The 24,095-nt window shown below is 44.5% G+C and overlaps 1 protein-coding gene across 1 annotated transcript in view; it reads right to left on the bottom strand.

Annotated features, from left to right (window-relative positions):
• itpk1a (inositol-tetrakisphosphate 1-kinase a) overlaps positions 1-24,095 on the bottom strand; it is a 250,394-nt gene that overhangs the window by 13,564 nt on the left and 212,735 nt on the right. Inside the window, exons 8-10 of the mRNA XM_068038755.1 lie at positions 6,258-6,423; positions 5,618-5,685; positions 3,183-3,345 (exon numbers count right to left, since the gene is read on the bottom strand). Of these exons, the coding sequence (XP_067894856.1) occupies positions 3,183-3,345; positions 5,618-5,685; positions 6,258-6,423 (397 nt within the window). The remainder of the gene's footprint in view (positions 1-3,182; positions 3,346-5,617; positions 5,686-6,257; positions 6,424-24,095) is intronic.

Genomic DNA, 24,095 nt, shown 5'->3' with positions numbered 1-24,095 from the left:
ATGGGAATGACTGCACTGCTCGAGCCTGTTTATTTCCTGTTTCCCAAAGCTTATGCAATGTTTCCACAGCTAACGCTGCAGAGGTCACATCAGCTAATATTCCATGGTGGATTCATGCTGACTGTGAAGGTGCCAACAGATAAAGAATTGCACTCCCTGCACCCCATATTTACAAGGGAAATGTATTTAATCTTAATTGCCTTATAAAGGAGATATCTGTATTCTCACCACTGTGTCTCTATTATGTCAGAATGGAAGAATATCAAACATCAAGCGTAGTCATTAGAATTAATTCATTCAAATGTTCTGAACAGCTAGTGCTTTGAAGTCTCATGTAAAATCCACCTGAATATCAAATTGACTGGAATAACAAAGACAAGAGTAACACAAGACATGATCAAAATACAGTGGATGCTGGAAATCTGAAATCAAAACAGAAAATGCTGGAAATACTCAGCAAGTCTGGCAGCGTCCGTGTAGACAGAAGCAGAGTTAATTGGCAGAATTTAATAGGGCCTTCGGGAGCAGGCTGCGAGGTAGAGGGGCGAAAAATCAGGAGGGAGGGTGGGGGGGATGGCATGCCCCATCAGCTTCCTGCAGCTATGGCATTTTGCCATCAGCAGGGGAGGTGGCAGATGGCCCTCCCACCCAAAGCCCAATTGAGGCCCTTATGTGGCCAATTAAGGGACTCGTCCTGCTGCCTTGGGCATTTTACCAGCAGCGGGTGGACTTTCCACCACATGGGGAGACCACAAGGTAAGCCCTGGCTGCCTCCCTGCGGGCTCAGGGATTTTGGGGGGTTGGGGGGAGGGGGAGGGAGGGGGGTGCTCCTGATTGGGCACTGTGTGGCCAACGGAGGGCCCAGCCCGTGGCAATGGCCACCCCTGCTGCAAAACCCCAACCCCACTGTCGCCCTCACCAATCACCACACCAGGGCCTGCCTGACTGGCCCGGGCGAACCCGACCCTACTTACCTTGATCCAAAGATGGCGTCCATGCTGCTTCTCCAGGCTGGGTGTAGTCCCAGCAGTGGCCACCCTTCAATTGGCTGGCAGCTCTTGGAGGCAGGCTCCCGTCTTTTAAAGGGATGGGAGACCCTGCACCAGGCAGTCAATTGCCTGAATGCCGAAAAATGCAGCCAGTGGTCCCCCAAATGACTGAGGCGGGGTTACCCCCAGCTTTCCGGCCCAGTGTCGGGACCCCCAGCACCTCAACAAAATTCAGCCCAATGCTTCAGGTCTGTGACCTTAAATCAGAACTCCGGAGACAACAGTAACTTGTATTACTATAGCACCTTTAGCATAAACTTGTTCAAATGTACACGACAGATAGGCTTATAGAAAGCAGGTGTTAAATAAGAAAGGAGAGATCGGGGGGTGGGGGTGCAGCCAAAAGATTGGTGAATGAGGGACTTTAAAGGAGAAAAAGGTGGATAGACAGTGGGGAAGGTGAGAGAGGGAGTTTCAGGAAGCTGAAGGCTTGACTGCCATTGTTGGGGTAAAGGAGGTGTGGGAAGAGGGGGAATATAGAAGAAGATACAGTCAGAGAAACAGTGAACTCATGGGAGAATATAGGACTGGAAAAGATTGCAGAGATAGGATGGGACAAGACCTGAGGTGAATGTAAAGATGAGGACAAGGATTTGAAGCAGATTATCACAGCCATATCCCAGTTTCAGAATTCTAATTAAATAAAAGAATTCTGGCTAATCCTAAAATCCTACTGTAGTCAAATGGGAAGCAGACTTAAAAAATGAAATGTATTCAGTTGAATTATTACAAAATTCTAAAACTAAGGGGAGAAAGTGCACACTTCTGCCATTTAGCTCTCTTTTGTGCTCACTGTATACTCAAAATCAATTGGTAAATAAAAAGTTTGCTAACAGCACAGTTATAAACTACATCAAGAGTTGAACGTGAATTTGAAGTGACAAAAGTTCTGATGAAAGGTCACAGACCTGAAACATTACCTCTGCTCCTCTCTCCACAGATGCTGCCTGACCTGCTGAGTATTTCCAGCACTTTGTTTTTATTTCAGATTTCCAGCATCTGCAGTATTTTGCTTTTATGATAAAGAATATTGTGGCCAGCTCATTTTGCCCATCAGCTCCTTTGGTCCTAACTGCAACCCTAGGGACTTTTTGCATTGCCAATGATGTTTATCCATCTGTATGGATGAAAAGGTGGTCTCTTTTTTTAAAAAAAAGATATGCCAAACACACTGGCTGCATGTTGTATGTTGTGCATACAAGTATCTTTATTTTTCTAAGTAGTATCAGTCCACATTTAATCTTCATAAGTGGAATGTAGGCAGAATCAGACAGGCTGCCTTTTTAATGCTTAGCCTTTTTTTCTTTCCTGTGTTATTAGAACTCTCTCCTTACATTAAAAAGGATGATTTCATCAACAAACATGAAACACTCAAAGCCTCTCTTCAGTGTACAGTGTTACATTGTACAGTAAAAGCTCTGTAATCCGGCACTTTACAAACCGGCAAGCTCGTTTATCCAGAGTTTCCAAAATCTCCCAAAGCTCTCCTGGGCCGAGTTTTCCCAGAGTGCAGTGAATTGTTCTGGGCATTAGTTAGTGATGCTCGTTGGAAAGGGCTGACTCTCACATACTACAAGTATATTGGTGCAGCGACCCTGAAGGGTTGAAGGGAAAATTAAAAATCGGCTTTCCCAATGCCAGGCCCTGGGTAACTTTCGGTCTTCCAGCGATGACTTTGGAATGGAACATTGATCTCCACCTGCCTTGGTAAATTAACCGGAATTTTTGAATATCCAACACCTCTCAGATCCTGCACATGTCGGATAACAAAGCTTTTACTGTGCATACAATTGACAGCACAAACAGTCCAACAGCTCCATGCCAGTGTTTATGCTGCACACAAACGTCCTCCCACACTACTTCATCTATCCTTCCTTCAATTCCTATCTCCCACAAGTGTTTATCTAGCTTCCCCTTCAATGCATCTTTTGCAAGTCCCAGGATCTGCAGTTCACCTGGAAGAACTAAAAGTACAGCAGGACACAAAAAATTCTGCCAAAAATACCTCCACTTAGAAAACTTCACTGAATCACTGAACTCTCAAGTAAGCTGGAAATATTGGCGAATAGGAGCCTGATTTTAAGACATCAAGCAGAAACATAGCTCTTAAAAGGAGCAAAACAAACTGTTTACCTGGGAATGCATTAATATCGATGACAGCATGCTGGCCAGTCCGATTATTGATAATTACGTCAATGCCAAACAGGGATATGCCAAGTGCTTCACGCAGAGACCTGGATATTTTTCTGATGACCTCATCGCTTGGGGGCCTGAAGACACCTTCCACTACATCGAGCTGGAAAGAGCACAAACAGTCACCAGAGCCTTTTCAAAGTCTGAGGTAGTCATTAGGAAACAAAACACAAGGCTTTCCTGACATAATTCCACACTTATAAACTAAGCATATGTGACTTTTCTACACAACAGAAGGTGCCAGAAGCATCAATCTCCTGAATAAGCAACGATTTTTATTGTTCTGCTTGTGAGACAGCAAGCAGTTGAATTAGCAAAGCTTAAGGCATCTTGCAATCTATAAACAACCTATAGGAAATTAGGCAGTTATGAATTTGTACAACTCCAGTGACAAGGCCACTTCTGCTGAATGTTTTGCAATCTACAGCTCAGCACCAAGGCATTCATTCATTCCCTCCAACACCGGCACACAGTGGTGGCAGTGTGTACCATCTACAAGATGCACTGCAACAACTCGCTAAGGCTCCTTTGACAGCATCTTCTAAACCCGCGACCTCTACCACCTAGAAGGACAACAGAAATAGTCACATAAGAACACTACCAGCTGCGAGTTCCCCTCCAAGTCAAACACCATCCTGACTTGGAAATCTATCACCATTCCTTCACTGTTGCTGGGTGAAAATCCTAACAGCACTGTGGAAGTACCTCGAACACATGGGCTGTAACGGTTCAAGGCAGCGGCTCACCATCACCTTCCCAATGGCAATTCGGAATGAGCAATAATTGCTGGCCTTGCCAGTGGCGCCCACATCACATAAATGAATAATTTTTTTTTAAAAAGTGTGTGTGTGTGTAATCATAAGAGATCGGAAACAAAATGATCTACAATGCCAGTTTTAAAACTTGGCTGCATCAACTGAAAGTTATATTCATTTTAATTTCTTTAGTTTTTGATTTCTTTGTACTTGTAATGGTCTATTTAAGCATCCCAAATTTGACCTTTTTGCTTTCCCCATTGAGCACAGTGGAATTTACAGCTGAGCAGTAAATCAGAACTGTCAAACAGCTCACTGCTCATTTGCTCAAAGTGCTCTGGGCCTCTGTTGCTCAACTGATGAGCATCACTGAGAACAGCACAGTCGAATGTTCAACAACCCAACATAGCAGGTGGGTGATCAGCTTCCAGGGCAAGCCATCAATGGTGACACTGAACCAGTTAATCTAAACACAGCAACAAAATCCACATTGCACCAGATTTAAAACTAGCCCGCTCAGCAGGTCAGCTTATTATTACCTGGTTGTTTTAATTTTCCCCAGCAGAAGGCTGCTACATCTTTCAAAGGAAAACTCACTGACAAGGCCTTTGCAACCAAAAGTAGATTTAAAAAATAAAATTCAATCCCATTACATTTCTCGATGCAAACAGGAAGAAAGGAAGAAAAGCCGATCTCCAGGTTTTCTGTCAGTTTAAAATGGCCATTTATAAACCGCAGTAGAAAACAGTGGACAGTGAACAGAAGACAGTGGAAAACAGTCCTTTCTTGGCCTTGCAAACTGCCATGAGCCTGTGGGCAGCCAAAACCAGTTACAACAATAAAATTACGTGAAGGCTTGAGGAACCCAGTGTTAGAAATGGAGAAATGGCTTCCATTCCACATTAAAACGAGTTCCAGCAAAATCCTTAACTGATCCTGTAATCCCAGAAAAGCCACTCATATATAGAATGGCAGCCTGGCCCAGCACGTACACTCATTCAATTGCTTATCCAGTAGTTTGGCAAAGGGATCAGGAAAGTTTAAGCCTTTCTGCATAACCCCTGCAACCCAGTTACTGCTTGGCCTGCAATTCATAGGTCAAACAAACATATCTCAGCAAACCCACAGGGCTCTTTCAAAGCAATGAGCACTGTTGCCATTTGGGTTTCCAGCTCCATTGTAAAAGGTTGCTTTTGATAGTTGCAGTGCCAAATACCAATGATCAATTTTCCTTAGCATCCAGCTAGGCTGCTACCACACAGAGGTTATACGTTGGCAGGAGTTCTGGCCATGATGCAGGCATATTGCGGTTTCTTTACAGCTGAGCTTACAAATACCACGTGACTGATGGTTCTATTAACCTTTGCGTCATCAGGTAGGAAAGAAACTAAGGCAGGCAAATAAACAAAGTCTCATTTCTTTCTCATCCCGCCCCCACTTCCCTCCTTCCAAATTAATTCTCCGGGGAGCTGAGGTATGCGTTAAAGCAGAAAATCACACTGTCATTTCATCTTTCAACAGCATAGCTTCCCCAAAGGGAAGCACGGGGGCTTGGAAATGTGGTGCAGTGGGTGCTCAACTTCAAAAGGAAATGTAGGAGATCAAAAGGTTAGTACTTACTGCTGTTAAATCAGAAGAGGACTCTGGTTTTGAGACATTGTGACTGTTGAAGAATATTGTTTTTCTGTCTGTAAGTAATAGAAATTTGACAAAAATTAATATCTACACAAAACCCTTTAACGGGACAGTACATCATAGATTTAAAAAAATATATATAATATATTCTAATCCCTTCACCAGATTTTTTAAAAACTAATTGCTGATCTACTGAACTCCAAATGCAGCTGACCATGCTGGAAAGCTAAAGTATTATCAATGAGGGATTGTGTATGGGGACAGGACAAAGCATTCCTGACACTATCCTCGAACACGGAGAGGGTGAGATCAGGGTAAGAACACAGTATTCCTGATACTTACCCTGGTATTTTCTAATTTAGGGACGGGTTGGGTTGCACCTGTACCTGTGTGAGGTGTCAATTCGGTAGCGAAGATACAGCATTAAGTCTTCCATACTAGAAAGTGGGCCCAATCAGGGAAAGGATGCAAACAAGTTCCTTCTAAAATAAGGCCCTTGGTTAACAGGCTACAGGATCTACAGTCAAGTTAGCTCAGAAAAATTACCAATGAGCAACACGAGGAGCCCTGGAGGGAACCATGGGCTGCAAGTGAAACTTTTCTCACCAGGTCTCTGACAACTAACCTGAAACGCCAGTAGAGAAGTTCTTCAGCGACGGCCGTTCAACCACGCTGTATGACTCTCCAACAACAAACACTTTGTAGAGAATTGCATTGTGGTTTATAAAGCTCTGGATAACACACTGGGGCTTGATGTCTTTCAAACCATCTTCACTGAAAATAATTGCCATCTGTGGAAACAAATAGTCTGCATCAGACATATTATACGAGCCATCTGCTCCGCTTAAGTCATTCTTTGTCCAGATTTCTAATCTATGGGCCTTTACACCTTTCTCAGTCTTTAATTAATTACTATCACCTAAGCACCATTTATGGATACATCTGGTCTGTTCTCAACCTTGGTTGCATCTCACACCTTTGGTTTTTGCACCTTTCACATCCCCAGCACACATCAAACTGCTTCACAGCCAATGCAGTACTTTTGAAGGGTAGCCAGAGTCGCAATGTAGGGAAACACCAAATTTTCACACAGCAAGCTCCCACAAGCAGCAGATTGATAAATAAACCAGATGAATCTGTTTTAGTGATGTTGACAGAGGGTAAATAACAGCCAGGACACCGGAAGCAGCCCCACTCCTCTTCAAATAATTCCACAGGATTTTTCACGGCCAACCAAGGGGCTGACAGGCCTTGGTTTAATGACTGATCCAAAAAATGGCATATCCAACAATACAGTGCTCCTTCAGTACTGCAGTGAAGTGTCAGTCTAGATTATGTGCCCAAGTCTCTGTTGTGGGCTTGAGTCCACAGTTTCTTGACAGAGGCTAGAGTGGTACTAGGAGTCACAGCTGACACACACGTACACACATAAAGATTACTATTTTGTATCATTCTAATGCATACTTTAGATTTTGGGCTAAAAGGCTCCCTTCTCCTATAGATAAACGTTGCTAGCATCGTTCCTCACTCACTACACTCCATCTTTGACTGTTGGATTTCTGAGAGCAGGGCTGTATCCAGTCTAAGTCCGCAGACAGCTTGCAGTGCGAGTTCAGGACAGCTGATCAAAACAGCTGGAACCAAAATCCTTTCTTTGGCCATTTCTGCTAAGCCACCCGTTTGTTGAAAGGTGAATTTTCTCTAGATTTCTAAAACATATTTTCAGAAACGAACCAGTTAACTTCTTGCAAGTGTGATTTTTCTACAAATTTATGCCAAATATCAAAGTAGATTGAGACAGAAAACCCACAGCGGCCTTTTCAGTGGCCTTATTTCCCCCGAGAATACTCATCCTGTTCACCATCCACCCTATCCCTGCCACCACTTTCCGAACTGAAGCAGCTGATAATACAGCTGAATGCGGGGTTAGTTGTGGATTGCTCCACCAAACAACCAGCACCGACCCTATGGGAGGAATGGTTTTCTCCTGTTTTTTTTTAATGGTTCTGAGTAACTCTCTTCATCCACATTTTCAGACGAGGTCAGCAACATTGCAATATCCTATTTCTGACAGCCTCTCCAGTTGGCTGTGTTGTCCTCTTGGATTCGCTGTAACTGAGTTCTTGGAATTCTCTAGTTTGTCATGTAAAATTATGCTGTAGGATTGTCAATTATCTATTACAGCCTGTATAATATCGCCATTACCTAAATACAAGAATAAACCTTTTTTTAAAAAACAAAAATCATTTTCCCATTACCAACATTTTCTCAACCACCCTAAGAAATGTTTTTCATTTTTGATCCAAGTGACAAAATGTAAATGTGCGTGATACAGCCAGTTACTGAGGAAGGCCAGAAACATTCAACTACACCAGCCTCCAACACCCTACATCTACAGGAAGGCAACAATTCAGATCAGATTAGATTGGGAAAGATTTATCAACATACTAAGATACTCTCGCACGCCCCATACTCGAAAGAATTCCTCCCTTCACAAAACAAAAATTGGCCAATTTATTTAAATCTAAGATTTTTTCAAGGCACCCCCTTCTTGGCTCACCAATCAGCACACTTCTAGTGTTTCTGATGATACACAGCATATTGTTGACTGGGACTCTGGTGCCATCTAGAGGCATATCCAAGAGTTACAAGCAGAACATATCTTAGGACTGCCTCTTCCACTCATCCGTCTCACAGCTGGAAGGGAATTTACATTATGGATTTCTGCTATACAAGGTGCCCAGCCAAAAGTATATGTAAGCCCCTGATACAACAGGAAATCTCACATTTCTACATAAGCCATTTGTCAGCAGCAGCTGCAATATCCTCGTGCAGTTATGTCTGTTATGCTGCAGGTGATGTCCAAGAGGTTGCACATGCTCCAAGCTGGGTGTAGTGGGACACCAGGACTTAAGATGAGAAAAGTGGAGACCGAAGAGAGACATCAATCCAAAGCACTGCGACTGCTTAATTCTACTGAGGCAGCAAAGAACAAGTGGTCTCCAACTATCCCAAAAGTATGAGTGTTCAGAGATAGTCTGATTACAAACATTTGCAAATCTGAGGAATTCAGATGAGACTGCTGCAAAAGGATAATGAGAAAATCTAATTTCTGCCTGAAATATGACAGGGCTCTATTATAGTCACAGCACATCACAGTAGAAAGGTACGGAATCACGTCTTTGGTTTTAAGACAATGCCAATTATTTAAAGCTTGGTATACATTTTCACAATCCTTTAAGTCCCAGTAGAATATAGATTTTAAATTGCTAATATCTAAAATGCATCAAATTTTACAGGAATCATAAACTCCAGGCACAGATGATCTAAGGCGCTCATTAAGACAAGTATGTAGGCTTATCAGAGTTTGATGCACTGTTATTATTCCTTCTCTGAATCGCTAAATGAGAAATGACAAGGATGTGATAGACCATCTGAAGCATTTTTGAGATCCTTTCTCAAAGGGTCCTTCTTGCCTGCAGGCCTTCTACACAGCCTTAGGCATTCTACTTCATGTCCCAGTTAATCTGAGAAAGAGAATAGTTGAGTGGTATCTTGAGAGGCCCTGACTGCAAGCATTCCTCACTGCCTGAAGCAATGTCACAGTTAGAAGCCAGCACATGCTGGGTCCTGGTCGAATAGCCCTACTTGACCATGACAATAATTAAACATGACAGACTCGTGGTATATTTCTCCAGTCCTAGATCTTGTAGTGATTAGGAGTTCTGTGGTGATTGAGGAGCTGCAGCTTGCTAGGCCACATGCACTGCCATTCAGTTGACTGACTGAACCCTTAGCAAAATGGAAAAATTTGCAACTGAGCAAATTACAGCAAGGTAAAAGAGGGGAAGCATGGAGTTAGACACAAGGTGATTGAATATTGCCATATAGCACAAGAGTATTCGCAAACCCACGACCTCCAACACGTAGAAGTGGGTCTGCAACCTGAGGTTCATTAAACGGCTCATGCAGCTCCCAACCTCAATCGAACCCATTTTGTTGGTAATTAAATTACTTGTTTCATTTTTAAAACTTTTATGAACATTGCACTTGAGAAAGTTTCAACTAACTGTTTTGTAAAAATCTTCAAAATGATGTGGAACGAGTCTTGTTATTCATTATGATTGGCATTTGAGTAACAGCATTGCAGCTGTAAGATATTGTGTTTTTGACTGAATTTAAAAAACGGCTTTTCTTGTTAAGGTTGCCGATGCTGACCCAGAAAGACAAGGGCAGCAGTTGCATATAATAACCATCACCTCCAAGTTCCCCTCCAAGTGACACACCATCCTGACTTGGACGTTTATTGTTGTTACTTCATAGTCACTGGGTCAAAATTCTGGAACTTCCTCCTAAACAGCACTGTGGGTGTACCTACAGCACAGAGTGCAGTGGTTCAAAAAGAAGGCAGTTCACCACCCCCTTCCGAAGAGTAACCAAGGATGAGCAATAAATGCTGGGGGCCTTGCTAGTGACATCCATAACTACAGAATGATTTTTTTTTTTAAAGTACAGTTTAAGGGGTTTTATCAGAACAATGTCACGAAACAATAGCTTTTTTCTTTAAAATACAGGCCTTGCTGTGCCTGAGGACAGCAAACAGCCAACTTGTTGCTGGGCCTTGCCCAGTTCTGCTCTGGTGTGGCTCTGACAAGGGTAAGGAGGGTTGAGATAGTTGCCCAGTGCTCCTTCTCCTTGTAGAAATGCCTGGATTTTTCTCTGCAGTTCTCCTCAGCACCAAGGCCAACAGCATCAACATCGTAGATGGATGAGGCATCAGAGAGGGAGTCAGATCGTGTAAGAATGCCTTCCATTTAACACCATAACAAATCATCACTACAAAAATTATTAATTCAAAGTAAAGTTTGGCACAAAAAAATTAAATAATTTAGAAAACCAAAGAATAAAACTACAATAATGTTGTGGATTTAAAACCACACTGGCCCCAGGTAACTGGCACACAGCTAACAGCAGGTTTATAGCATCACTGGCAGAGGGTTAGGCACAGGCTGTCTGCCCTGACATGGTGCATATCATAATACAGGGAGAAAAGGGAGAGAATACCTCAAAAGGCAGACTAAACCTCAACAAAAAGGAGATGCACAACAAGTTTAACACAAAAATCCTAGGACCAAACACATAGACCGGAATTTTACGCCGCCCCAGCGGATCGGATGGTGGCGTGGGGGCAGCGTAAAATTGAGTGGCAGGCTCCGGGAGGCCTACCCGCCCCAATTCCGCCTCCGAACCAGTTTACGGAGGTCGTGGCGGGTGGGGAGGGGGGGGGAAAGAGGGGGTGGGGGGGCTGGGAAACGGCCAACCTGCCTGAGGCCAATCAAGACCCTTAAGTGGCCACTTAACAGCCACTTAAGGGCCCTCGCCCACCTCCACGGGTATTTTACCCATGGCAAGCAGGTGTGCCGGGGACGTGAAACGTCGCCCAGCAATAGCTGCCGGGGGTGGGGGCGGGGCACAGGGCGCCCAATTGAGGGCCTCCCCCGCCTCCCGACCCATCCCCAAGATGCCCCCCTCCCCCCAAACGACCATCCTAGCCTCACTAGGGCATGACCAATCCCCCTGGTGAGGCAACCCAAACTTACCCACTCTCTCGGGTCCAAGGCTTTGGCTGGTCTGCAGTCCCAGCAGTGGCCACCGCTCCTGGTGCCACTGCTGAGACGAAGAGCTGCCAGCCCGCTGATTGGCTGGCAGCTCACTGAGGCGGGACCTCCTCCCTCAAGTGGGTGGAAGTCCCGCCTCGGGACATTTAAAGCCTGGGGACCCGTAAAATACGGGACAGATCCCCAGGCTGGAAGCGGGTTTGTCACCAGCATTTACGTTGGAGTCCGGCTCCTGTCCGCCCACTGTAAAATTCCGGCCACAGGAGAAAGATTTACTTATTTAAAAAGTGTCCAGTTTTTCTTTCTGCACTCTGCACCTCCTCTTCTCAACTCTTAACCTCTCCTTCTCCATCCTTTTTGGGACAGAGTGCAGCAGCAGACCTGCAAGAGAACACACTGGAGAGGGAGTGACCATAAATACAGAGCGAGGTTTGGGGCCTACAGTTACCTGGGAGAGAGCAGAGGCACACTGCTACAGCTGCAGCTTCTATAGAATTCCTGGTTCGGGTTTAAAAAAAAAATCAAACCATAGGTGAGGGGGAGGAATGGTTCTTGGAGGTACCTGGTTATAGATGTTTTCATAAGATTAGGAATGGTGGTAAAAGAGGTGGGGGGGTGGCATTGTTAGTTAGAAATAGTGTAACAACTGCTGAAAGAATTTTCGAGGAGGATCTGCCGACTGAGGCACTGTGGGTTGAGGTCAGGAACAGGAAAGGAGCAGTCACCTTGATGGGAGTTTTCTATCGGCCCCCCAATAGCAGCAGGGAGGTGGAAGAGCAGATTGGGAAACAGATTTTGGAAAGGAGCAGAAGTCACAGGGTAGTAATTATGGGGGATTTCAACTTCCCAAATATTGATTGGCAACTCTTTAGATCGAATAGTTTGGATGGGGTAGTGTTTGTGCAGTATGTCCAGGAAGCTTTTCTGACTCAGTATGTAGACTGCCCGACCAGAGGGGAGGCAATATTGGATTTGGTACTAGGTAATGAACCAGGGCAAGTGATAGAGCTGTTGGTGGGCGAGCACTTTGGAGATAGTGATCACAATTCTGTAGCATTCACTGTGGTAATGGAGAGGGATAGGTATGTGCAACAGGGCAAGGTTTACAATTGGGGGAAGGGTAGATATGATGCTGTCAGGCAGGAACTGAGGAGCATAAGTTGGGAGCATATGCTGGCAGGGAAGGGCACGGTCGAAATGTGGAACTTTTTCAAGGAGCAGATAGTAGGGGCCATTGATAAGCATGTCCCTGTCAGACAGGGAAGGGATGGTCATGTGAGGGAACCGTGGTTGACAAGAGAGGTTGAGAGTCTTGTTAGGAAGAAGAAGGATGCGTATATAAAGTTGAGGAAAAAGGGCACAGGCATAGCTCTGGAGGGATACAAGATGGCCAGGAAGGATCTGAAGAAAGGGATTAGGAGAGCTAAGAGAGGGCATGAAAAATGCTTGGCGGGTAGGATAAAAGAAAACCCCAAGGCCTTTTACGCGTATGTCAGAAATATGAGGATGACTAGGGGGACCATAGGTCCGGTCAAGGACAATAGCGGGAGACTGTGTGTTGAGCCGGAAGAGATAAGTGAGGTTTTGAATGAGTACTTCTCTTCGGTATTTACGAATGAGAAGGGGTGTATTACTGAAGAGGACGGTGGGAAGCAGACTGGTAAGCTCGAGGAAGTGCTCGTTAGGAGGGAAGATGTGTTGGGGTTTTTGAATAACTTGAAGATAGACAAGTCTCCCGGGCCTGACGGGGTATATCCAAGGATGTTATGGGAAGCAAGGGATGAAATTGCAGAGCCGCTGGCAATGATCTTTTCATCTTCTCTGCTGACGGGGGTGGTACCAGGTGATTGGAGGGTGGCAAATGTTGTGCCCCTGTTCAAGAAAGGGAATAGGAACAACCCTGGGAATTACAGGCCAGTTAGTCTTACTTCGGTGGTAGGCAAGTTGATGGAAAAGGTGCTGAGGGATAGGATTTCTGAGCATCTGGAAAGACACTGCTTGATTCGGGACAGTCAGCACGGTTTTGTGAGGGGTAGGTCTTGCCTCACAAGCCTGATTGAATTCTTTGAGCAGGTGACCAAGCAAGTGGATGAGGGTAAACCAGTGGATGTGGTGTACATGGATTTTAGTAAGGCATTTGATAAGGTCCCCCATGGTAGACTTATGGAGAAAGTCAGGAGGCATGGGATAGTGGGGAATGTGGCCAGTTGGATTAAGAATTGGCTAACTGATAGAAGGCAGAGAGTGGTCTTAGATGGTAAATACTCAGCCTGGAGCCCAGTTACCAGTGGCGTGCCGCAGGGATCAGTTCTGGGTCCTCTCCTGTTTGTGATTTTTATTAACGACTTGGATGAGGAAGTCGAAGGGTGGGTCAGTAAATTTGCAGATGATACAAAGGTTGGTGGAGTTGTGGATACCGAGGAGGGCTATTGTCGTCTGCAAAGGGACTTGGATAGGTTGCAGTGCTGGGCTGAAAAGTGGCAGATGGAGTTTAACCCTGAAAAGTGTGAGGTCGTCCATTTTGGAAGGACAAACATGAATGCAAAATACTGGGTTAACGGTAGGGTTCTTGGGCATGTGGAGGAGCAGAGAGACCTTGGGGTCTATGTGCATAGATCATTGAAAGTTGCAACTCAAGTGGATAGGGCTGTGAAGAAGGCATATGGGGTGTTAGCGTTCATTAGCAGAGGGATTGAATTTAAGAGCCGTGAGGTGATGATGCAGCTGTACAGGACCTTGGTAAGGCCTCATTTGGAGTACTGTGTGCAGTTCTGGTCGCCTCATTTTAGGAAGGATGTGGAAGCCTTGGAGAGGGTGCAGAGGAGATTTACCAGGATGTTGCCTGGAATGGAGAATAAGTCTTACGAGGAAAGGCTGAACATTCTAGGCCTCTTCTCATTAGAAAGGAGAAGGATGAGGGGTGACATGATAGAGGTTTATAAGATGATCAGGGGAATAGATAGGGTAGACAGTCAGAACCTTTTTCCCCGGGTGGAGCAAAGCGTTACAAGGGGTCATAAATTTAAGGTGAAGGGTGGGAGATATAAGGGGGATGTCAGGGGAAGGTTCTTTACCCAGAGAGTGGTCGAGGCATGGAATGCCTTGCCCGGGGAAGTTGTTGAGTCAGAAACTTTAGGGACTTTCAAAAGGCTTTTGGATAGGTATATGGATAAAGAAGAATGATGGGGTATAGATTAAATTGTCCTTGACAGAGGACAAAGGATCGGCACAACATTGTGGGCCGAAGGGCCTGTTCTGTGCTGTATGTTCTATGTTCTATGTTCTATCACATCACAGGAAAGTCGTAAGTTGATTGACTGGTGAGTATTGCTGCTTAGGGACTGAGGCTAAACAACTGGGAGTTTAAAACCTTAGAAGTATTAACTATTAACAAAAAGTAACAAGTCTTATCTTGTAGTTTTACATAAGGTGTATAACGCATTAGGAGAGTTTATCAGTATTAGTAAAGTTTATTAATAGTAGTAAAGTTTATTATAATTGGCAAAGCTTTATTAGCATTGGTAAGATTTATTACCAGTAGTACGATTTATTAGTAACAACAAGGTTATTAGTTAACAAATAAAGTAATGGCAGAGCGGCTCCAACCTTAAGAGTCCTGTGCAATGTGGGAGCTCCAGGACACATCCCATGTCCTGGATAACCATTTGTGCAGGAAGTGTCGCCGGTTGCAGCAGCTTGAGCTCCTGGTTTCTGAGCTTGAGCAGCAGCTAACATCACTGAGATGCATCCATGAGGTTGAGAGCTACATGGATAACATGTTTATAGATGTGGTCACCCCACAACTTAAGGATACACAGGGAGACAGGGAATGGGTGACCACCAGACAGTCAAAAAGAAACAGGCAGGTAGTACAGGAGTCCCCTGAGTGCATCCCACTTTCCAGCCAGTATTCAGTTCTGAATACTGACGAGGGTGATGATTCATCTGGGGTGTACAGCCAGAGCCAAGTCCACGTCACCACAGATGGCTCAGCTATACAGGGGTGAGGGAGGTACAAGGAAGACTGGTAGAGCAATAGTGATGAGTTTTTTTGATTAGGGGAGAAGACATGTGTTTTTGCAGCCGCGGGCATGAATCCAGGATGGTATGTTGCCTCCTGGTGCCAGGGTCATGGATATCACTGAGCAGGTGCAGAACCTTCTGGAGGTGGAGGGTGAACAGCCAGAGGTCATGGTCCATATCGGTACCAATGACACAGGTAGAAAAAGGGATGAGCTCCTGTGGGCAGACTTTAAGGAGTTAGGAAAGACAATAAAAAGCAAGAGCTTTAAAGGTAGTAATCTCTGGATTACTCACAGTGCTGTGCGCTAATGAGCATAGAAATAGGAAGTTACAGCAGATGAATGCGTGGCTGGAGAGATGGCGTAAGAGGGAGGGCTTTAGATTCCTGGGGCACTGGGACAGGTTCTGGGGGAGGTGGGTGGCACTTGTGCAAGCCGGATGGGACAAATATCCTAGTGGGGAGGTTTGCTGGTGCTGTTGGGCAGGGTTTAAACTAGTTTGGCAGCAGGATGGGAACCTGAAGGTGAATTCAGATGGGACAAAAATCAGAAATGGAAATGGAAACCAGAAAATTAGTGAATGAGTCTGGAAGGCAGAGGAAAAAAAGGTTAGAAAATAAGAAAAAAAAGTTTGGCAGCGTTCAAGGGTACATACTTCAATGCAAGGAGTATAGCAAATAAAGCAAACAAGTTGAGTGCACAGATAGAATCGTGGCAGTATGATATCACAGCGATTAAAGAAACATGACTTAACGAGGGACAGGAATGTCAGCTCAACGTTCCTGGTTACAGGGTTTGCAGACGAAATACAGAAGGGGGATAAAAATGAAGGGGAGGGGGTGGCAATTTTGGTCAAAGAATCAATTACAGTTGTGAGGAGGGATGATATGTTAGAAGGATCAAATGAGGCTATATGGTTTGAGTGAAGGAACAAAAAAGGGGCAGTCACACTACTGAGAGGGTACTATAGACCCCCAAACAGTCAGAGAGAGATAGAAGAGCAAATATGTAGGCTATTCTTTGAGAAATGCAAAAACAGCAGGGCAATAATGGTAGGGGATTTTAATTACCCCAATATTAACTGGGAAAGTTGTAGTGTGGAAAGAATGGAGGGAACAAAACTTTTAAAGTGCATTCAGGAGAACTTATTTGGCCAGTATGTAGCAAGTCCAACAAGTCAGGGCACAGTTCTGGACTTAGTGTTAGGAAGTGAACATGAGCAGGTGGGATGGAGTGGCAGTGGGAGAGCATTTTGGTGGTAGTGATCATAATTCAGTTAGTTTTGACATAATTATGGAAAAGGACAAAGATAGAACATAAGTTTAAGCTCTAAATTGGGGTAAAGCCAATTTTACTAAGCGGAGGAGTGATTTAGCAAAAATGGACTGGAAACAGCTACTTGAAGGTATATCAGTGTTAGCGCAGTAGCAGGCATTCAAAAGGGAGATTCAAGGGGTTCAGAGCAAGCGTGTTCCCACAAAGAAAAAGAGTGGGATGGCAAATCTACAGCTGTCAAGCAGCACAAGGCAGAAAAGGAAAGCTTATTTCTGACACTGAGAACTCAATACCGCAGAAAGCCAAGACAAGTATAGGAAGCGCAGGGGCGAAATCAAAAAGGAAATTAGGAAAGTAAAGAGAGAGCATGAAAGAATATTGGCAAGTAAAATCAAGGAGAACCCAAAGATATTTTATCAATACATTAAGAGTAAAAGAATGACTAAGGAAAGAGTAGGGCCCATAAAACATAACCTATGTGTAGAAGCAGAAGATGTGGGTATGGTTCTTAATGAATACTTTGCGTCTGACTTCACAAAAGAGGGGGAACAATGCAGGCACTGTAAGGGAGGAGGAATGTGAAACATTGGATGTGATAAACACAGGGAGAGGGGAAGTATTAAGGGGATTAGCATCCTTGAAAGTGGATAAATCACTAGGGCCGGATGAAATGTACCCCAGGCTGCCGAAAGAAGCCAGGGAGGAAATAGCGGATGCTCTGATCATCATTTCCCAATCTTCACTGGATGCAGGTCTGGTACCAGAGGACTGCAAATGTCGTACCTCTGTTTAAAAAGGGAGCGAGGGATAGACCAAATAATTACAGGCCAGTCAGTCTAACCTCAGTAGTGGGCAAATTATTGGAATCTATTCTGAGAGACAGGATAATCCGTCATGGAGTAATCAAGAATGGTCAGTATGGATTTGTTCAGGGAAGGTTGTGTCTGACTAACTTGCTTGAAATTTTGAGTAAGTAACAAGGAGGATTTGATGAGGGCAGTGCAGTTGACATGGTCTACATCGATTTTAGCAAGGCTTTTGACAAGGTCCCACATGGCAGACTGGTTAAAAAATAAACGCCCATGGGATCCTGGGGAATGTAGCAAGCTGGACACAAAATTGGCTCAGTGGCAGGAAACAAAGGGTAATGGTTGACGGGCATTTTTATGACTAGAAGGCTGTTTCCAGTGGGATTCCACAGGGCTTAGTACTAGCTCCCCTGCTTTTTGTGGTGCATATTAATGATTTGGACTTAAATGTAGGGGCCATGATCAAGAAGTTTGCAGATGACACAAAAATTGGCCGCTTGGCTGATAGCGAGGAGGGAAGCTGTAGAATGCAGGAAGATATCAATGAACTGGTCAGGTCAGAAAAGTGGCAAATGGAATTCAATCCAGAGAAATGCGAAGTAATGCATTTGGAGAGGACAAACAAAGCAAGGGAATACACAATAAATGATAGAATAGTGAGAAGTGTAAGAAACAGAGGGAATTAGGTGTGAATTTCCACAGATCCCTGAAGGAGACAAGTGTGAGGTGATGCATTTGGGGAGGTCGAACAAGGCAAAAGGATTACACAATAAATGGGAGGATACTGAGAGGTTTAGAGGAAGTGAAGGAACTTGCAGTGTATGTCCACAGATCCCTGAAGGTAGCAAGACAGGTCGATAAGGTGGTTAAGGCATACAGAATCCTTTCCTTTATAAGATGAGGCATAGAATATAAACAGCAGGGAGGTTATGCTGAAACTGTATGAAACATTAGTTAGGCCACAACTTGAGTACTGCATGCAGTTCTGGTGACCTCATTATAGAAAGGATATAATTGCACTAGAGAGGATACAAAGGAGATTTACAAGGATGTTGCCAGGACTGGAAAAATGCAGCTATGATGAAAGATTAAATAGGCTGGGGTTGTTTTCCTTGGAACAGAGGAGGCTGAGGAGAGATTTGATTTAGGTGTACAAGGTTGTGAGGCACCTTGATTGAGTGATTGGGAAGGACCATGATTGGATGGAGCTGTATAAAACGCTAGTTAGGCCACAGCTGGTGTACAGTTCTGGTCGCCACACTATAGGAAGGATATGATTGCACTGGAGAGGGTACAGAGAAGATTCACCAGGAGGTTGCCTGGGCTGGAGCATTTCATCAATGAAGAGAGACTGGATAGGCTAGAGTTGTTTTCCTTAGAGAAGAGAAGGCTGAAGGGGAGACCTGATAGAAGTATACAAAATTATAAAGGGGCCTAGATAGGGTAGATAGGAAGAAACTGTTTCCCTTAGTGGAAGTATCAATAACCAAGGGGCATAGATTTAAAGGTCAGGGGGAGGAGGTTTAGAGGGGATTTGAGGAAAAAAAATTTTCACCCAGAGGGTGGTTGGAATCTGGAACACACTTGCTGAAGGGGTGGTAGAGGCAGGAACCCTCACAACATTGTAATATTTAGATGAGCACTGGAAATGCCATAGCATACAAGGCTGTGGGTCCTAGTATGGAAAATGGGATTAGAATAGATAGGCTTGATGGCTGGCGCAGACACGGTGGGCCGAAGGGCCTCTGTTTCTGTGCTGTATAACTCTATGACCTATTTTCCTTAGGGTCAGTGACTCGGGGCCATAGATTTAAAGTTATGGGTAGAAGGATTAGAGGGGAGATGAGGAAAAATCTTTTCACCCAGCGGGTGGTAACAGTCTGGAACTCACTGCCTGAAAGGATAGTAGAGGCAGAAACCCTCAATTCATTTAAAAGATGTCTGGATATGCACCTGAAGTCCTGTAACCTCCAGGGATATGGACAAAGTGCTGGAAAATGGAATTAGGTTGGGTGGTTCGGTTTTCAGCCACCAGAGACATGATGGGCAGAGTGGCCTCTTGTGCTGTGAAAGTTTCTACATTTTCTAAATATTCCAAACACTCTAACACCTGAAGAGGAGGAACGTGCAGGTATATGGGGAGGGGGACGGAGGAGTGACAGTACCTGAATTGCTCTGTAGGACGGTCAGCATCGACATGATGGGTTGAACGGCCTACTTTTGAGCTGTAATGATTCTATTATTCTTTCCCACTCTGTAGCTGGGATTTTATCTAAAGTGCCGGCAAGAGTTCTATGTCACCTCCTCTGGGGCCTGCCGGATTACGTAACAATTAGGCACTTAAGTGGACACGAAGTGCCTTTTAACAAGGGACCCCCTTCGCCCCTGGAACTGGAAAGCAACCTGCAAGGGTTTGTTTGGTGTGCTCCCCATGCGACGACAGGCCTGCCTGCTGCTGGGCTAATGCCAGCGGAGGTGGAATAAGACCCTTAATTGGGCATTAATTGTCCACTTAAGAGCCTCAATTGGCAGCGGGGTGGGAAGGCTGTTCAGACCTTCCCGCCCCAAACTTAAGCTGGGTGGAGGCGGGAAGGTGGCGGGGTCCCTTCACCACCCTGCTGCCAGATTATATACTCTCCCCACCTCCAAAGTCGCTTCGGGTGACAGCATAAAATTCCTCCCCCATATCGCTCCTCATCTACCTTTTCCCACTCCGTATCTCTCCTTGGCCATTGCTGGTATTTTGTTCATTATTTATATGCTCTGTGCTTCTATTCTGTAACTGTTATTCATGTCAGTGTTTGACACATAGCTCAGGAAAAGGGGCAATACAGCATGATGGGTCAGCTCAGATGGTTAGTGTGTAGTGCTAATAATGCCAGAGTCACAGGTTCAATTCCCGTACTGGTCAGTGTGGCTGTTCAGCCTTGAAGCCTGTGAATACTTTATCCCAGTCTAGCTCTAGGGTGACGGTAGCATAGTAGTAACGTTACTAGACTAGTAATCCAGAAACCCAAGCTAATGCTCCAGACACACAAGTTCAAATCCCATCAAAAACCCATCTGGTTCACGAATGGCCTTCAGGGGAGGAAATCTGCCATCCTTACCCAGTGTGGCCTAGATGCAACTCCAGTCCCACAGCAATAACTCTTAACTGCCTTCTGAAATGACCTAGCTAGCCACTCAGTTCAAGGGCAATTAGGGATGGGCAACAAATGCTGGCCTTGCCAGCGATGCTCACATCCCAAGAATGATTTTTTAAAAATAAAAAGACCCACTTTCTCTTCTGGCCAATATCCAGATGAAGTGGGAAAGGGCAATCACAACTTAAATCCTCTTGCCCCTGCCCCCCATATCACTTGTAACTGTACATGAAAGTGCTGAGGGTCGGAGCTCTGAGATGATGATGATGATGAGCAGATTCTACTCCCGAGTACAGGGAGCCATTCACTTGCCAGGACAATGCCTCAACAGTACTTTGTTCATTTTCACCATTTGCTTTTTATAGCAGTGTGTTCCTTCCCACAGTTTTAAGAATGCAGAGACCCTGAATGGGACTATTCAACACTGCCAGAAACAAAACAGCAACAATTCATCCCTCACAATTTGTGCTGGACAAGGAAAGCTGGAAGACAGCAATAATTCTGTCCAAGGATACAACGTCTGGAGCGAGCGAATCCGCCGGAGGGGGTGGGGGTGGAATTGCCAGTTCAAGAATGCTAGTACATTGAAGCAGGAGTTGAAGGCTCAGAACTATTATTCATAGGCTCTAATCAAGTTTCAGCATTATCAGCAGAAAATTATCTTAAAAAAATTCTATGGTACATGCATGAGGAGTCAGACATATCAAGGGAACCTCTGTATGTGATGGTAATACTCAGTGCCTTATCATATTGAAGTGCTACTTCCTTGTCTCTACCATGCCTCAACACAATGTGGCGGATTCTATCTCCACCGTATTTTATCCTCTTTTATTGATAACTCTTGCACCTTTAGAAAGTTGCTGTTGTTCTTACACTATCTCCAATGAAAGCCTGGGCACACAAAGTCAATGTGAGCCAAAATAGGGAAGCTCAGTCCAAATCCTGGAATCAAGATCCAGTCTAGCTGCTTTGAATGCTGCACTTTGTAACATGATTATGTTTTTAAAAACTGTGATTTTTAAAAGTTTAAGGTGGAGTAAGAGAAGTCAGGTGACCTCACATTGACTCTGGTTAAAGACAAGACAGAAAGTGGGATTCGGCTCAGTGGCTCTATTTTTGGGCAGCACAGATACAATAGGCCAAGTGGCCTCTTTCTGTGCCACAAACTTTCTATGATTCTATGAAATCCTGGATACCAGGACAAAAGTGAACATGGATTAAAGTCTTTTTTTTTGAAAAACAAAGACTGCAGGGGTATAACACCTGAGGAACAATGGTGAGACTTTTGAAGCGACAAGAAGGCATCAATGATTCCGAGGATGCAAAATGTGCATGACAGCTGCTAACACCTGGAAACAATGGAAAGCCCAGGTGGCTCTGCTGAAGCCAGACTTCTGGACTTTGCATATTGGAACAGAACAATGAGCTATTGACTTTTGATTCCAGATAAAGTGAACAAATTTTCTGAAGGCATACAGGCTGTAAGAAAGGAAACTAGTGATTGCAGCCTCAGAGCAGGCTGTAAAAAAGGAACACAACCAGAGGTAGCCTCAAGAGTGAGAGGGGGAACATCTGCTCTCAGAAGATACAGTGAAAGGCTGCAAAGACTTGAATCTGTTTTGAAAGTTGAAGTTTGAGGAGAGGTAAAAGACCAACATGATCACCAGGAAATCGCCTTACTCACGGACGCCCAGGTCGAAAGTGCTCGGAGAAGAGAGCAAAGAGGATGTTTATTTTGAGAAAGGTCTGGGAGATCCAACCCATTCCAATTGAGAGGAGTTTAGGACTTTTAAACCACAAAGATTTTGCCAAAGAAGACTGTGTAATGTGTAAGTATGGTGTGAGGTTTTCAAGAGTTTTAATAAGTAAATACCTTTCTTTGTAATTTGGAGTATCAGCTGCTTACAAGGTTCATGGGGATTTCTTTTAGTTTTGTTGTTATAATAAAAGTTTTAAAATGTGAAATCTTGTTGCGTAATTCTTTAAATTGGTGTGGGGGTTCATATCTCATATTTTAATGTCAACAGTCTCACTTAGGTCATAACATTGGCCAATGAATTTAAAAGACACAGTGGCCACCACAATGCCTTCCTAAGTTCCCTTGTTTCTCAAATTCCCACATTATAACAGTGACAACACTTCAAAAAGTACTTCATTGGCTGCAAACCATTTTGGGATGGCCCGAGATTGTGAAAGGCACTATATTGATTTCCTGAACGTCCTTGAACGGGTTGTTGTCTCCCAAGCCTACGTCCAACTTTCCTGCAACTCCATGTTTGTATTCCTCCAATCAGGTTCTGCCTCTGCCACAGTACCAAAATGGCTCTCATCAAAATCACAAATGATATCCTATGTTAATATGACCCCTCATCGTCCTTCTTGACCGGTCTGCAGCCTTAAACACAGTTGACCACACCATCCTCCTCCAACGCCTCGCCACTGTCGCCCAGCTGGGTGAGACTGCTCTCACCTGGCTCCATTCGTATCTAATCATAGCCAGAGCATCACTTGCAATGACTTCTCTTCCTGCTCCTGCACTGGTACCTCTGGTGTCATCCTATAATTTATTCTTGGACCCCTCCTATTTCCTATCTGCATGCTGCGCCTCAGCAATGTCATCTGAAAGGAAGTGTTTGTTTTTACATGTACACTAACAACACCCCAGCTCTACCTCATCACCACCTCTCTCGACTCCTCCACTGTTGCTAAATTATCAGACTGCTTATCTGACGTCCAGTACTGATGAACAAAAATTTCTTCCAATTAAAAATTGGGAAGCCATTGTTTTCGGTCCCCACTCCAAACTCCATTCCCTAGGCACCAACGCCATCCCTCTCCCTGGCAACCGTCTTAGACTAAACCAGACTGTTCACAACCTTGGTGTCATATTTGACCCCGAGATGAGCTTCCAACCACATATTCATGCCATCACTAAGACTGCCTATTTCCATCACGCTCAACTTCACCCTTGTCTCAGCTCATCTGCTGCTGAAACCCTTATTCACGCCTTTGTTAATTCTAGATTTGACTATTCCAATGCACTTCTGTCTGGTCTCCCACATTCTACCCTCCACAAACCTGAGAACATCCAAAACGCTGCAGCCTGTGTCCAAACTCGCACAAAGTCCCATTCGCCTAACGCCTCATTGCTTCTTGACCTACATTGGCATCCGGTCAATGAACATCTTCATTTTTAAATTCTCAAGCTCGTTTTCAAATCCTTCCATGGGCCTTGCCCTTTCTTATCTCTATCTCCTCCAGTCCCACAACCATCCAAGATATCTGTGCTCCTGTAATTCTGGCCTCCTGAGCATCCCTGACTTTAAATCGCTCCTGAAGGCCGTGCCTTCAGTTTGCCTTGGTCCCAAGCTCTGGAACAACCTCCCTATATCACTCCGCTTCGCTTTCCTCCTTTAAGACCTCCTTAAAACCTACCTCTTTGACCAAGCTTTTAGTCATCTGACCTAATATCTCCTTTTGTGGCTCAGCATCACACTTCCTTTTATAATGCTCCTGTGAAGCACCTTAGAATGTTTTATTATGTTAAAAGCACTATATAACTCCAAGTTGTTATTGTTGCTGTTATAAATGCAAGT

Source organism: Heterodontus francisci, chromosome 9 (assembly GCF_036365525.1).
Source record: "Heterodontus francisci isolate sHetFra1 chromosome 9, sHetFra1.hap1, whole genome shotgun sequence".
In the NCBI taxonomy this organism is placed as follows: domain Eukaryota; kingdom Metazoa; phylum Chordata; class Chondrichthyes; order Heterodontiformes; family Heterodontidae; genus Heterodontus; species Heterodontus francisci.
Note: the sequence above shows the minus strand (reverse complement) of the source record. Positions and strands in the feature narration are given on the sequence as shown.